The following is a 15087-nucleotide window of genomic DNA, read 5'->3' as shown; positions in this document are numbered from 1 at the left end:
AGTTACTTCAATCTTGTTCTCACAGAAGTTGAGGAAATCTGAAGCCGTCCAGGCTTCAAATTTGATAAGATACAGAGATAATGGTTTTAATGAAGTAGAAAAAATATTCTTCAGCTGACAGTAGATCTTAGTGTCATCAGCATATGAACACAAATAAATGCACTTTCCAAAAATTTAACTAAAAGCTGCAGTATGTAGCTTTTATTGTAATAAAAAAAAATCAACAATCAAACTCCTCTGCCTTCTCCAAGTGCTAACTAGAAACAACCAGATCAGATCCAGGAGGAGGGTCTCAGTGCTGTCAATCATGCTCATGTGCACCCCCCCTTCCCACATTTTCTTCTCCCCGTCAGTAAACCTTGTCATGAGTGCTAAGGCTAGTTAGCATTTCTTCTGATGGCAAGAGTAGCACCAGGAGGAGCTCACACAAACTAAAACTTCATGTTGTAATTGCACAGTCACCAGAAATAAAAATGCAAAAATCCAAGCAATTTTCAAAGAGTAATATGTTTTAATGGTCAATTTTGGACAACGGTTTATCGTTTCTGATCGTTTCTGCAAACATTTTTAAATCTCAATTTGTGTCTTTTATTTTGACCAAACTATGCATTCTGTAATAGCAGCAAGCTGATATTTTCTTCCACAGAGCAAATCTGTAACTGTATTAGATGTTCTGAATGTGCGGAGCAGCATGCCAACTTCCTGAAGACTTTAAAGAAGAAGAGGAAGGATGAAGATCTTTGCAGTCTGGATAAAATGTTGATGTTCCAACAGATCACCGAATCATTTTTTGGAAGAAAATTCAAACACCTGGTACTTCCACCTCTTTTCAGACAGAAGAAAATCTGCTTGACAGTTGTTGTTAATTAGGCACATTTCAAGTTCCTCAGGACAACACCTCATTCTTCCATATGAGCGCCACGTTCTTATCAGTGAGCGCCACCAGGTAGTGAAGCTCTGGGTCCATCGCCACACTGTTGATGGAGGGGCCCTCAATCCAGCCCAGGCCTTTCCTCACCGGGGTCGGCCATTCTAGTACCTGGAGAAACAAGAAAACGCATTGGAGCTAAATGGAATATCTTAAAATGTGATTTATTCTTCACGTTATTTCTTCTTTTGAAATAAATTAAAATGTTAAAATTGTTTGATGTCAAATATTTGCATTTTCTTAGACATTTGTGGAATTCAATGACTGAGTCCACTAATACCAAGAGGTGCATCTTAATTTGGAATACCATCAAAGCTTAATTTATTTTACTAATTCAGTTAAGAAAATGAAGCTCATTATATTATATGTCATTATAAACAGACCAATTCCACAAAGAGGGATATATTTAAAGTGTTTATTTCTTTTACTTTTAATTACAGCTCATGAAAACTCATGCCTACTTCAAGTAGTCAGATGTTTATATTCATGGTCATTTTGGCAAAATTAGCAACAGAGTTAGCAATACTCAACAACCATAAAACTGACAACAGGAACAAAATTTTGTCTGTTCCAAAAAAAATCACTTCCTATAGCGCAAACCGTATAGTTAGGTGTGCAGTAACAAATTTGACTGATAGAGGGCGAAATACTAAGCTGTGGAACATGTTGGGAGTCATCATGTTCGAATCTAGCGCTTCAGCATTAGCTTATGCTAACGCCACATTAGCATTAGTGGAACTAAAATTTAGGATTGTTGCTTTAGGGTTAGCACAACTAACTTTTTAGTTAGTGGTGCCAACCCCTCTAGGTGTAAAACTGAGTGGAAGGAAAAAGTGCAGTAGAAAACAGTGCAAAAGGGAAAGCTGCAGTAAAGCTAACTTAAGAGTTCAGGGGCAGATTCACAATGTTTGGAGTGTGGCCAAAGATAAAGACTGGTTACAGCTGTTAATTCTCACTTAGCATCAGGAGAAAAATAACTGGACTTTTGCTCAGTGGTCCAAAGTCCTGTTTTCAGATTATAGTGAAGTTTGCATTTTATGAGCATCCCAGCAAAACAACAGACTGACCTCCATGCTAAGCCACATTGTTGCAGTAATTCTTGCAAAAGAAGCCCAGACCAAATGTTGACTTCATATACCGTAAAATAACTGGACAAACTGTGCAATAGGTCCATATTTGTTATTATTAATCAGGGTTTTTTTAGGTTATGGATTGTAATCTGAGCAACCCAAAATGTAAATAACCATCTGGTTTTGCACATAACATTTAACAGTCAACAGATGCCTGCAGAAGGTTTGTTTACATCCTGCCTGTTTACAAGATGAGTTCTTCCACCATCTGGCTCCAGTTCAGCCCAGCCACCATCTTCTCAGATTTCTGCCACTAGCTTGCACAGCATATCGTTACTTTAAGCACCAACTGTTCAACCCAAAGCGATGTTTATCCTCCTGACTCTGCTACTGTAGTCTATCAAGGTCGACAGAGAGAGAAAGAAGGAAAAAAACAGAGTAGAAATGAAATACCTCAGTGGGTGGAATGGTTTTCCCTATCTGACCGCTGTTCTTCTGGAGGTTGGTGATGTGATAAGTCCATATTTGTCCCTTGTCGTCACCACAAACTATGTAGCCCCGTCCTGTAGACGACACATGCAGAAAATTAGTGCTTCCGCTACAAACAAACAGCCGGGAACATTCAGCAGCCGGCCCCAAACATCCAGCCAACCGAATAAGTCAGGAATGTCAAACTCCAGTCCTCGAGGGCAGACGTTCTCTAACTGTACATGACAGAAGGTTCTACAGGTTCTACAGAATGTACAGATAATGATTATGTGACGTCAAACCTGAAGGGCTGGAGACACCTGAGATGTAGTTTCTGAAGAAAAAATTTACTGTTACACATTAAAAACAATCCAACCGGAGAGAAAACAAATGGATAAAGACACTCAATGGCAAAGAAAGAGCATGTACTGCTTTATTTAGGCATCCTACACAGTTATTATGTTAAAATTATATTTTTGGACAAACCAAAGTATGGATGGCTGGATAAATCTTTGAGAAAAAGCCTGAGGCCAACAGAACCATTATCTTCAGACTTTGTTTTCCTCTCCAGATCTGAACTCTAACCAGATTCTGGAGTTTTCCGGTCGGCAGGAATCCGGGAGCGTCTAGACGGGTCGTCCGGCCAGGTCCAGCAGAACTCACCTGGGCAGGTGTTCAGAGACAGGTAGGGAACGTCGGTGACGGCCCACTGCAGCTCAGCCAAAACCACGGCGCACACCGACCCGCTCCTCTTGTCCGGCCGCTGACTCCTGGTGCCGCTCCAGCTCCACAGGTAAATGGACCCGTGCGTGTGGCTCTTAGAGGCTGGTGTAGCGCCCCCCACAGGCAGCAAAAAGAAACAAGAGAAGTTTGTGTTTTAAACTCAGAACCTCAAACCACCAGGATAAAATTGAACAACAAACACTATTAAACCATTTGTAGTTGTCTAAGAATTAATTACTTACATCTTACAGCACCATCATGTGGTCTTTAACCAGTACTACATCTGATAATGAAGAAATCTAACTTACCCACTACATCATCAGTGAGGAAACTCAACCCATCGATAGTGTGGTAGTTGTGTTGTTTGTCCTCCATCTTATACACGGGAAAAGTTATTTCCATTTTGTTTGACCTTATAAGAAAAACCCAACAATAATCAGTGCTGGCTGGTCGTCATGGAGCTTTGCAACGTGTTTCCTGATTAATCCTAGAACCTCTAAAGTTCCTTCACCTCTTCGTGGTGCTGTTGGCTCCCAGCTGTGTGTTGTAGCAGAGCAGGCCGTCTTCGCAGGCCGTCAGCAGGTGTGTGTCGGGGGAGGATGGGGGCAGGCAGATGTGCAGAGGTGTGGAGCCGACCTCCAACGTCAGCAGCTGCCTGCAGGGAGGACAAGAAGGGAGTTCAAGAAAAAACCATAAAAAAACATCTGGACTGGTTCGGCTCTTTCCACAGTTTAAATTCACTTCAAATCATTTTATTTATTAAGTGAAATTAACTCATATCATCCAAGTATTTTCAAACAGTCGCTCTGAGAAGAATGAACCTCCAGTAGCAGTTAGACCTCCAATGAATCTAATGAGGCGTCTGACTGAACATTGTTGCTGTATGACAGTCTTAGATGATAATCCACAGCAACTTGTCCTGGACGACGCCATCGGTTGTTGTCAAGCTCTGCTAATCCACCTCATTTGCTTTTGCAGTTCTTCTTTAAATTTCTGCATGGCTGTACACTTAGGGAGATGTTGGAGGAGGGAATATGATCCTTTTCCCATCCTGATGGATGAGAAAGGATCTCTAATCTGTGGATCTGGGAAAATTTGCTACAACCTACCAAGTTTTCATCAGCAGCTGTGTTTCTATCCAACTGTGATGTGAATTTTGAGCAAAGAAAAAAAAGTAGAAGGAAAATGTGACTTTGTCATGTTTCCATCTTCCAGTTTGGAGCGATTCAAACAGGCCACACTAAACAACATTTCTTCAAATGTTAGAGATACGCCTGGCTGTAAACTGGCATACACCTCAGAAAGATGGAGACTCCTCGCCTCTGTGTGCTGGAGGTTTTGTGCCTCTGGTAAGGTGCAGACCCACCAGTGGATGGGAGCGTTCATTATATCAGAACTTAATCTGCAAATGTGTTTCGTCTTGACTGCATAAAGTCTTTTTTTGGAACAGCCTAAAACCACATCAAATTTAACATCAGCCTAAAACCACATTTTGTGATATTTGGGTAAGTTATTCCAAATTTGACCATTTCCATCTAATGTGATACTTCAAAATGCGCATAAAAACTGATGGAAACATGGTTACAGCCATGTTTGAAGGACAAAAGGGTTAATTTGGTTTGATTTTCTTGCCAATCCTGTGCTTTTGGTCTGGGTTTGTTTCAAACTGTAGACAGAAAGTCTTTCTTCTTGCCAGTCTTCCATAAAAAGCCAGCATGCATAAAAATGCATGACTAATAGTTGCCGCGTTAACAAATGTGGATCAAATGCATGATGTTCTATTTCCTTTTTCAACACTGCTTTATGTTGATCCGTCACATAAAATCCTGATAAAACGCAAGAAAGGGAAAAAAGAACTTCATTCAGTCAAACTTACACAACTTTGAAGTTGAAATGCTTGTCCATTCCTCCGATATCCCACATGATTATTTTGTTGTCGTAGGAGCCGGCTGTAAGAAAACACAGGCTGAAGTTGGTAAAAGACAAAAATAAATACAGAGGAACCAAACTGAATGAGGCAGGGCGCTGTTGACAGCTGAGACATGTGTAAAATGTACAAGGATCTGAACGGTGAGGCTAGAATGAGCATTTATATAAAGATCTGATAAATTCAAGGGAAAAATAAAGTCACATCCCTGCAAAATTAAGAAGACAACTAAACAAGGCAGGAAAAACAGCAGTGTTCAAACTTTTTAAACTACTGGTGGCCCACAATATTCATTAAATTAAAAATGAAAAAATGTGTTTACTCTGATGGGTTATTATTATTTTGATTGTACCCACTCAAAAATAAACACTTTTTTAAAATAAAATCTGAATATCAAAAAAAGATCCAAAAAGAAAAAGTGGCTTCAGACTGCTGCCTTAATTGAAGAAAAACTGACAATTTTCCATATATTTGGAAATTCTTGACTTGTGGTGAGGGGCCGAACGAAATAATTTCAAGAGCCACAAATGGCCCCCATGAAACACTTCAGACACCCTTGAATTAAAATGTGCTGTTTATTTATTCTATTCAGGTTTATTTAATCAAGGACAGCTCAGTAAAAAATGTTACATGACAAAACCAAACAGCTCTTATTTTGTACAAAGGTTTTCTAGCTAATTTGCAAATCCAGCAAAATGAGAAATTAAGGATTCCCATCTCACACACCCACACACACACACACACACGCACGTGCTGAATTACTGTAACTATTAGTAAGAAATACACGAGACGCACATCTGAGAAGATGCATATCAGCTATTTTTAACTCACCTTGGAATTTTCAATTCACCCAGAAATTAAAAGGTATAACTCTATGATGATGAAGAGGTGGATGTTAAAACTGTGTTGGATGTTCAAGCCAGACAGTCTGGATGATCATTTTCCTATTTAAACCTTTTCTCCTGCTGATTTCATTTAATTTAGAAATGAGATTGGAGGTGAAAAAAAACACCCTCTTTTGGTTTGAAATGACATGCGGTCAGTAAAAACTCACTGAAGAGGAAGTTTCCCCGCCGGTGGTTGAAGCGGAGCACCGACAGCGACTTCCGGCTGGCTCTGAACTCGCCGTACGCCACGTTGTTCCTGGGGTGGATCAGCTTGACGAGTCCTCTCTTTCCGCCGGCGGCGAGGACACTGCAGGGCTGAGACGGAGCGCTGCCACCTCTGGACATCAACACGGTGGTCCAGGCCAGGGAGAAGAACTCCTGTCGTCAGCGGCAAGAAGCATGAAGATAATTCACAGTTTTGTTTTAATCAGGTTAGAGTAACAATATTTATTGCAATAGACACATGATCAGTATCAATATATAATATGTCTGACAGGAAATTCAATCATTTCACTGAACTCCAATCTAGAACCACACAGCATTGTGGGGGATGTAGGCAGAGGAAAGGATTTAGCTGCTCAACCTCTCCTGGCCACCTAAGTGAGTTTGGTGGTATCAACTAGCTCACTCATTCCTTGGTTACCAAGCAACAACCTGCTAACAAGCAGTTTCAAGTTCCTCTCAACTTTGGTTACCTAGTAACAACCTGTTGAGTAACTTGCGCAGCAGCAGTTTAAGGTTTTGCCACTGTGCCCCATAACTGCTTAAAAAACTAAACAATGGAGTGAAATGAAAACTGTGGATAAAACAGAAAGGTTTGGCAGAATTTCAGATATTAAAAAAAAACAACTAATCAATAATTATCGATATCGACAGATAAGAAACACTTATGTCGTGGTATATTTTCGACCATATCCTCCAGCCCTGATGAAAGTAATATTGTTACAGACTTAATTTTCTCACAATGGAAAATGTTCATTATTTGTCTTTTTACAACCAGATTTTTCTAAGTAGAATCATGTCTATCCAGAACCTTTTTCTGAAAAGCCCACTTTGCTGCAGCAAATCTTTTATTTAACTCAGTTAAATTTAGTAAGAGCTTTAAAAGAAACTCTTTCAAAATTTCTGATTTTATAACTGAGAACAAGGCTGTTCAACCAAGTGCTAGAGGATTTGAAAATTGCATACTTTTAATATAGAAAATGTGGAAAATTTTATTTTTTGGGGAAGTTTTGTGATCTACAAAGAGCAAAAAACATTTTCTACAAAAAAAATACAATAAATTTTCACTCGACAATTTTGGCCCATGCGACAAAAAGTTTGGACACCCCCCGCTGTAAATAAAACGTACCTCTCCTGGAACTTTGTACTTCTTCATCACCTTCCCCGTTTCACAGTCGATCACACAGACCGAGTGTCCTCCGCATGTTGCCACCAATCGGCTTCCTGCTGTCGAAGTAGGAAAAGTGAATTCAGTCACTCCATTTTTAACATTTGAATCTCTTATACCCCGTTTTGTCTAGAAAAATATCAGGGAAAGAGAAGAGGAGGTACCACTGGACTCTGACTGCGGCTGGAAGGCGCAGGCCCACAGCTGGGTGGAGAAGTCGTCTGAGCTGTCCTGTTTACTGTGGCACTGCAGAGCATGAAGCGGCTTCAGAGAGACCGGCTGCAGGCGGAGGAAAGAGCAGAAATCAGAAACGTTCAAACACGAAGGAAACCTATCTTCAGCAGGGACTGGGAAGCTGGTCAGAGTTCATGGAAGAACCTATAGTTTATCATGTTGTAGTTCAACAACAAAAAGAAAAAAAAACACCAGAGTGGAGCGTCTCTGTTCTTATATTACCTTTGTTTTGCTGCAAGCCTTTATGATGGGCAGCACATGAGCGTATCTGTGCAGCTGTGCAGCCTTTGCTTTCTTTCTGCTCAGGTTTTCGTTCTGCTCCGCCTCTTTGACCTGTTTGACCTTGGCGCTCCTCCTGGGCGTCTCTGCCCTCGTCTCTGCCTTGTTGGGGGTTGAGGGACCCCGCTTCGGCTTCTGGGGACTCATCCTGCTCTGGGTGCCTGTCAGTGGTTTGAGGCGGAGGCTGGATTTGCGAGGACTGCTTTCAGCGGGTGGCTCAGGGAGGTCAGCACGTGGCTTTTTGTGGGGTGTCAGGCTGATGGAGGCGTCTGCTTCTGCGTCCATCCGTTTTCTCTTAGGGGATGCAGATACACCCTGAGGTAAAGAAACCCAGTATGAAGTTTGAAAAGCAGCATTAAAGCAGCTAGATCTGATAAAGAACGAGTATTAACGCAGCTCTTACGGCGTCGTCATTATTCTCAGTTTGGGCTTCATCATCCGAGTCCTCCTTCGGTTCCGCCAGAGAGCGCAGATACTCCTTAGCCAGAATCTCCACCTGCAGATCAAAACCTGCGGTAAAATGACCATCATGGCTGCAGAAAGAGTTTACCTTTCAGAACTTACCCTCCATTTGGTGAAATCAGCCACAGAACTGGGGCCGAATTTAACTTGCTGACGAGCGGCGCTCACAAAGTTCTTTTCGAGGGAAGACAGCTTCTCAGCAGAGACGGGATCTGGGAGACTGAAGCTCCTCTCCCAAACAGCAATCATCTAAAAAGGAGTCAGAAACAACACGTAGTGCAAAAGGAACCAGACTGCACAATGATTCCTGCTGTAGGCCAGTTGTTAGCTTTTCTCCATTAGGAACTGTTCACTTCTACTCAACTCTGCATAGTTTGGTTTGTTTATGGAGGAATTTTACTACCAAAATTTTACTACGATTTCATATCTTTGCACTCAAAACTTCTGCTCTTTTTCAGATCTTTGTTTTCATACGCACAAACTTTTTGTATATGTATTCATTTTGCAATTACACCAATTTCTCTGGTGCTTTTGCGTTTTAACAATTTATGTCTTTGTTCCCAATTTAAGGTCAGGGACGACCTGTTGTCTGAAATGATTTTACATGAAGCTACATAGCACATATGTCCCATTATCTACAACTATTGTTTTCTTTTTGTTTTCTTCTCTTCATTTTCTTCTCATTATTATTAGAATTATTCATGCTTCCCCAGGCTAATTTTCTGTTGCTATGTAAACACTTCTGTGTCTTGTTGTCAAGACACAGAACTTTATTCATTATTAGGAATAAAGTTTTTGAAAAATAAAATACAGCTTGAACTTTGATCAGTCACCATTGTGAGTTTTTAAATATGACAGGTGTGATTTTTGCTCTTGTGGATGTCTAGTTAGAAAACCACTAAACTGACAAAAACAAATGATTATTCTTTTATAAACATGTCATTACTCCCTCACAATAGCAACAATAAGATAAAGTTATTGTGCTTTTGCTTTTTTGTTGTTGTTTTTTTTTTACATAGGGCCTAATTGGTTGAGGTAGATTTTCCTGTCTACTAAATGAAATCATCATCATTTAAAAACAGAAGAAATATGCTTCATTTATGTCAACGAATATTTCCCTTCATTAATGCGTCATTCTCATACCCTGGTCCTCAGGTTGTCGCTGTAAACATATCTCATATGGTTGGCAGTGGCAGTGACATCCTTGCTGTTGTAAATCCGCAGATTGGGCAGCAACACAAACAGCTTGTAATTATCACTCACCTAAAACACAAGAGCAAGCAAAATGAAAACAAAGCTGACCAACTTTACACACGACAAGGTCACATTTCATTCCTTTAAAATCCAATTTCTAACTGTTTATTGATAGTTTCCTTCAGCAGCGTGAGCGTTAATTAAAATCTAAATTAGGAATGCACAACGTGTCTGCGTGAATATCACTATCGGCCATTTCAATGTGATATTAATAACCAATGTTTATTTTCATCCTGTTATCATTACATTTTGAGCATATACATTACAGAAGTAAATTATGCTCATGGAGAGGCCCAGTCAGTCTCCGCACAAACTGAAGTTTTGAGTTACCCAGAAACATAAAAGTATTTAGAAGGTTTCTGGGTCCAAATCCCTCCTGAGATCTGGGGAAATCTGCTGACCAACAAAGGTTTTGAATACATTTTGAAGCTGAAAATAAATTAAGCAAAAATAATTTAAAACTGAAAAAATATTGAAACAAAAAAAGTATTCAAAAAAATCTAATAATGTTTGACCTGAAAACAGAAATTTAAACTCCGAAACATTTTAGAATCTATTTTTCAGATTCAAGGTTTGTTTTTTTTAATTTATTTCAGTTTAAAACCTTTTTCCCAGTTTCAAACATTTTAGCACATTTTATGGCCCCAATTTCAGTCCATGTTTTTCTCTCAGTTTCAAGTACTTTTTTGTTGGGTTATTAAGTGCTAAATGATCTCAGTTACGTGCTAAGTAATTTGCAACTTTTATGAAATGAGTTTTGGTTGATAAAGTGATGAAGAATCAAGTCTCATTAGTAAAAACAGTGAGACATCTGGAAGTTAAGCAGCTGCATTTACACCCCTTCTCACCCGCTGATCTTCTAGATGTGCAACTACTGAGCTGACTGGAAAACATCTGCAAGAAGCTAAAAGTTAATTCTGCGTACATTTGTTCTGCCAGTGTGCAAAACAATACATCAAAGAAGTAACTAATATTTCATTAAATGTGCCTTTCCGTTACATTACAGAACCAAAGAAAATCCTTTGAACGTGACAGAAAGCTTACAGTGATATAAAGGTTGTCGTCCATCTTGAGCTCTTCCAGGGCCCTGAGGGACTTCAGGGTGGTGACGTCCTCCATCTGGTTATCGCTCAGGTCCAAATACCGGAGCGCAGGCAGCTCCAAATGCTTAGGGAACTCTTGCAGCCTGTTTCCAGACAGATCCCAACGCTCCAGCGAACTCAGTCGTGACAGCAGCTTCACAGGAAGGTCCTCAATCTTCAGGGCCATCTTAGACAGACTGAAAAATAATGATATGTTTAAATTGGTGTTTCCACAGGGATATAGACTCTACAGTTTTGTATATGTCCATTTTACGTTACTTGACTAGAGTTGCATCCTGTATTCCTTCAACATGTACATGTACGCTTAGAGTTTAGTCTAGTTTTTCAAGTACGTATATATCTTACAATAAAAGAAGTAGACCCAAAACAAAGCTTTGGGGTACCCCACATGTAGCAGTTTATTAATACACTGAGGTCTCTGTTAGAAAGGGAAGACGCTCCACAGCTACAGTTTTGAAGGAACATCAAAGCTGCTAAAATGAGGGAATAAAGTTGCAGAGAATCAGCGTGTTGCTCTTTAGGTTCCTCTGTTCCTCCATGATTGCGTCATCCTCTTTTACTAACAATACCCCCATGTTTACAGCTCTGCTGCACTCAGAGGGTACAATAGGTAAGTTTGCAAGTCAATGAATAACATTGAGATTCTTTGAGTGCAGCGTCAGTTTGTATCTAAACATCTGGATAAAGCGAGGACAGTGCTAAATTAATATAGGAACATGCAAAAATGTAAAATGTTACTCACTTCAGAGTTTTGATCTGTTCCAACTTGTTGGTTTTTGGAGACCCTTTCTCCAATAGAAGCTTCTCTGTAATTTTCTCCATCGTTAATCTGCAGGAACAGTTAGATTTTAGAAATAAAGACAGACAGATTTAAAGAATAGGCTTTAAATAGTTTCTGCTTCTAGATTTCTATTTGTATAAATAGTTTAGTCTATAGTTAAAGTAAAGAGATCACGTGTAAATGTAAAAAAACAACAACAATGGACTAAAAGAGCTGTAATGTTTCATCGAAGATTCCAGGATAAAATAGTAATATTATACTTTCATCAACATTGCGCTACCTTGAGACGAATACAGATAAGAGCAGAAAAGTACAGAGGTTAAACTTAAACGCCTGGTTGGTAAGTATTTCACAAATACCAAATTTAACCGCGTTGGAAACGCGAACTGCTAAGTTTCTTTTCTAATTTAACATTAATAACGACCAAAAACATGTAGTTATGCTTCATGCTGTTGTACTTTAGAAAGAAATTCCAGGATAACAACTGTCTTAATAATTTCCAAAAATGTATAGATTAATTTACTTACCAGAACTCACCCAGCTTCTGTTAAACTCCACACCACTACGGGAACTGAGCTTTCCCGGGGACACGGCGTCTACATCCGGTGGGCGTGGCCCATGGTGTATTTTTCCACCCTATATTTTGACTGCAAGGAATGTCAAGAATTCACCACAAATTGCATTTCAGTAAATGTGTGACCTAGACAAATACAACGTAATATGTCCTATTTCTGCTTCTTGTTGAAAATAAAAAATAAAAAATCTTATTTGTTATTTATATTTACCCCCAATTTTTCTCGTTCAAAGTAGTATAGCAAAATATCACGGGATTCAAAATTCTACCAATAATTGATTTCCTATTAATTATTAATTAGATGAATTAATTTCATAATTGCATGTTTATTAAATAAAATGTGTGTCCCTTTACTCTTAATTTTTAAAAATGCCTTTTCCCTTTTCCCTAAACTCTCAATGTAAAATTGATTTAAGTCAACACAATGAACATGAGAGTTAACTATATTTATTTATATCTTAAATTTCGTTATTTCTTAAAGTCACAGAAAAAAAATATTTGTTTTAATTATGCTTCTCAATTTCTCGGGGAGGGTGATTATAATTTAATTTAATTTAATTTAATTTAATTTAATTTAATTTAATTTAATTTAATTTAATTTAATTTAATTTAATTTAATTTAATTTAATTTAATTTAATTTAATTTAACTCTTGAAATATACATTCAATAGGGGGCGCGCGTTCTGTTTTGCCCTGGCTTTCCCTTCCTAATAAAAGAAGAAGAAGCACCAGAACAATGATGGCGCCTGATGTCAACAATGATGGTGTTTCTTCATGCGGCTGTAAAGGCATCCGACGATGTCTCATATGTGAAAAGTTCAAAGGGAAAACTCAGACAGAGACAAGGGAGCCGGAGGTAAAATATATATATATATATATATAAACCATAATTTACCTTATTCTAATAAATACACAATATTGACAACAAGTTACGGAAGGCTTCTCAGGACATAGCGTCATTAATCAAAATGTTCACTGTACTAAAACGTGTGCATAGTCTCTTTTTTATGTTACTAATGTCCCGCATGTCTCACTTTCTGAATAGAAACAGAATGTTGCTGATAGATTTAATTAAATCAATCAATCCCATGACAAGTTAAAACAAGTTCGGATTGAGCAACTCATCAATCAACTCATGATTAATGAGTTGCTCTCTTTCTTCCAGACTGACAAAAGTCTTCAGTGTGGCGCTTTCTGACAAACAAGGCAGGACAATTTTGTTTAGAGACTTCCTAATTCATTTTACTTGTCGTTTTTGTTGTTTTGTTTATTTGTTTAGGATATTTGAAATGTCTTCAGTTTCCAATGTGAAATGTTCTTTAGAAATGAAAGTATATTTATATTATTTGAAAATGGTCCCAAACAACATTATCGTTTATTGCTGTAACTTCTGGGAAAATTTTTTGTCCAGCAAAATGTGTTATTGTGACAAGTCTAGTAGAAAGGTTCAAGGTTTTAACTATGTTTTTGGAATTTTTATTTGTTACAACACAATATTCACTTTTTAAACTCTGCTGAGATTGACATGATCCTTATATAAGCTGTCTTATTTATTACGCCATAGTTTTAGTAATAAATGTGTAGTTAATAGTGGACGGGGATGTTTGCATCGTAACTTCTGCACTCACTGGCAGAAATGTTCATGTAACTATACTGAATTAATTTAAAACTGACTAATAAAAAAAGATTTAAAAGTCATCCTTTGGTAAAGGAGGAAAGATATTAGCTATAACTTTATTGTTTTGTGTTTTGGGAAGAAGACTGTGCACCATTTCCTCTATGATGCTAAAACAAAACTCGCTGTCTGCAAAGATGGGGAAGGTGCATCTTTTCCTTTTCCCGGTGTCTTCCTATGGGAGAACTTCATATCTGAGGAAGAGGAGAAGAAGTTGATTGACTCCATGGACCAGGATGTGTGGAATCCATCACAGTCTGGTCGAAGGAAACAGGTTATACTCCACATTTCCTAGCCCTAAATCTATGAACCGCTGTTGATTTGTCAATGAAGCCAATCAAACTGTTGTATGATTGCAGGACTATGGTCCAAAGGTGAACTTCAAGAAAAAGAAAGTGCGTCTGGCAGACTTCAAAGGGCTCCCTGCTTTGAGCCAGAAACTGGTGCTGCGTATGCAACAGGAGCCAAACCTGCAGGGCTTCCAACCGGTGGAGCAGTGCAACCTGGACTACCACCCTCTGCGAGGCTCCGCCATTGATCCGCATCTAGACGACTCATGGCTGTGGGGGGAAAGGCTTGTCACAGTCAACATGCTCTCAGAGACCGTGCTCACTATGTCTCTGGAGGAGGGCTTACCAGAGCGCGGGCTGGTGGGGGTGATACGCGTGGCCGTGCTGCTTCCCAGGAGGTGTTTGGTGGCGCTGTACGGGGAGGCGAGGCACAGATGGAAACATGCCATTCACAGAGAGGACATTCAGGAGCGCAGAGTCTGCAGCACCTACAGAGAGCTGTCTGCAGAGTTCCTGCCTGCAGGGCGGCAGGCGGAGCTGGGAGCCAAGCTGCTCAATATCGCTTTGACGTTCAGAGGAACTCCTGTATAAATGCATCAGACGTCTGAAGTGTCCTTGACTGAAGTGAGTGCTTGTAGTCTTTTGCGCAACCATTTAACAAAACAAGGCAAAACAGCTCTAATATTCCAAAGACTGTTGTGCAGCAATGTTTTATATGTTGTTGTTTTTTTAATTCTAACTTTCACAACAGTTTATCCAAATCTTTGCGCCTGTATTCTGAAAATAAAGTATTTTCTTACTGTTTGTTGTTTATGTTTATGATCACGATGATGGAGAAAAACTCTTTCAAATTGCTACAAATAGTTTTAATTCTACACCAGATGGCGACAGAGTGCACGTTTAATCTTCATAGTGGAGAACGAAGTGATTGTATTAATTTCTGGAAGACATCAATAGAATAAACCATTACATAGTTTATATTAGATTCTTATATACCAGAATAAATTAACGTTTATCAGATGAGTATCAAACTTTATTTGTA

At 39.0% G+C, this 15087-nt stretch overlaps 2 protein-coding genes across 5 annotated transcripts; one reads left to right on the top strand and one right to left on the bottom strand.

Annotated features, from left to right (window-relative positions):
- Window positions 1-491: 491 nt before the first annotated feature.
- Window positions 492-12153, bottom strand: lrwd1 (leucine-rich repeats and WD repeat domain containing 1). 3 transcript variants are annotated; one of them, XM_044140335.1, is made up of 16 exons: window positions 12034-12153; window positions 11468-11554; window positions 10667-10901; window positions 9512-9631; window positions 8471-8617; window positions 8310-8402; window positions 7850-8221; window positions 7558-7672; window positions 7355-7452; window positions 6171-6381; window positions 5066-5138; window positions 3701-3844; window positions 3498-3601; window positions 3130-3291; window positions 2452-2561; window positions 492-1039 (listed from the first exon to the last, which is right to left on the bottom strand). In XM_044140335.1, the coding sequence occupies exons 2-16, from the start codon at window positions 11545-11547 to the stop codon at window positions 887-889; spliced, it is 2217 nt and encodes a 738-aa protein (XP_043996270.1). In that variant the 5' UTR covers window positions 11548-11554; window positions 12034-12153; the 3' UTR covers window positions 492-886. The 3 variants fall into 3 exon arrangements, with proteins under 3 accessions (XP_043996270.1, XP_043996272.1, XP_043996271.1); XM_044140337.1 differs by having other exon boundaries at window positions 7355-7449; XM_044140336.1 differs by lacking the exon at window positions 12034-12153 and adding an exon at window positions 11787-11903.
- Window positions 12154-12209: 56 nt separating this feature from the next.
- Window positions 12210-14849, top strand: alkbh4 (alkB homolog 4, lysine demthylase). 2 transcript variants are annotated; one of them, XM_044140339.1, is made up of 3 exons: window positions 12210-12936; window positions 13841-14029; window positions 14115-14849. In XM_044140339.1, the coding sequence occupies exons 1-3, from the start codon at window positions 12817-12819 to the stop codon at window positions 14634-14636; spliced, it is 831 nt and encodes a 276-aa protein (XP_043996274.1). In that variant the 5' UTR covers window positions 12210-12816; the 3' UTR covers window positions 14637-14849. The 2 variants fall into 2 exon arrangements, with proteins under 2 accessions (XP_043996274.1, XP_043996273.1); XM_044140338.1 differs by having other exon boundaries at window positions 12213-12936; window positions 13838-14029.
- Window positions 14850-15087: the final 238 nt, after the last annotated feature.

The sequence above is a fragment of the Gambusia affinis genome, linkage group LG15 (genome assembly GCF_019740435.1).
Source record: "Gambusia affinis linkage group LG15, SWU_Gaff_1.0, whole genome shotgun sequence".
NCBI lineage: Eukaryota > Metazoa > Chordata > Actinopteri > Cyprinodontiformes > Poeciliidae > Gambusia > Gambusia affinis.
Note: the sequence above shows the minus strand (reverse complement) of the source record. Positions and strands in the feature narration are given on the sequence as shown.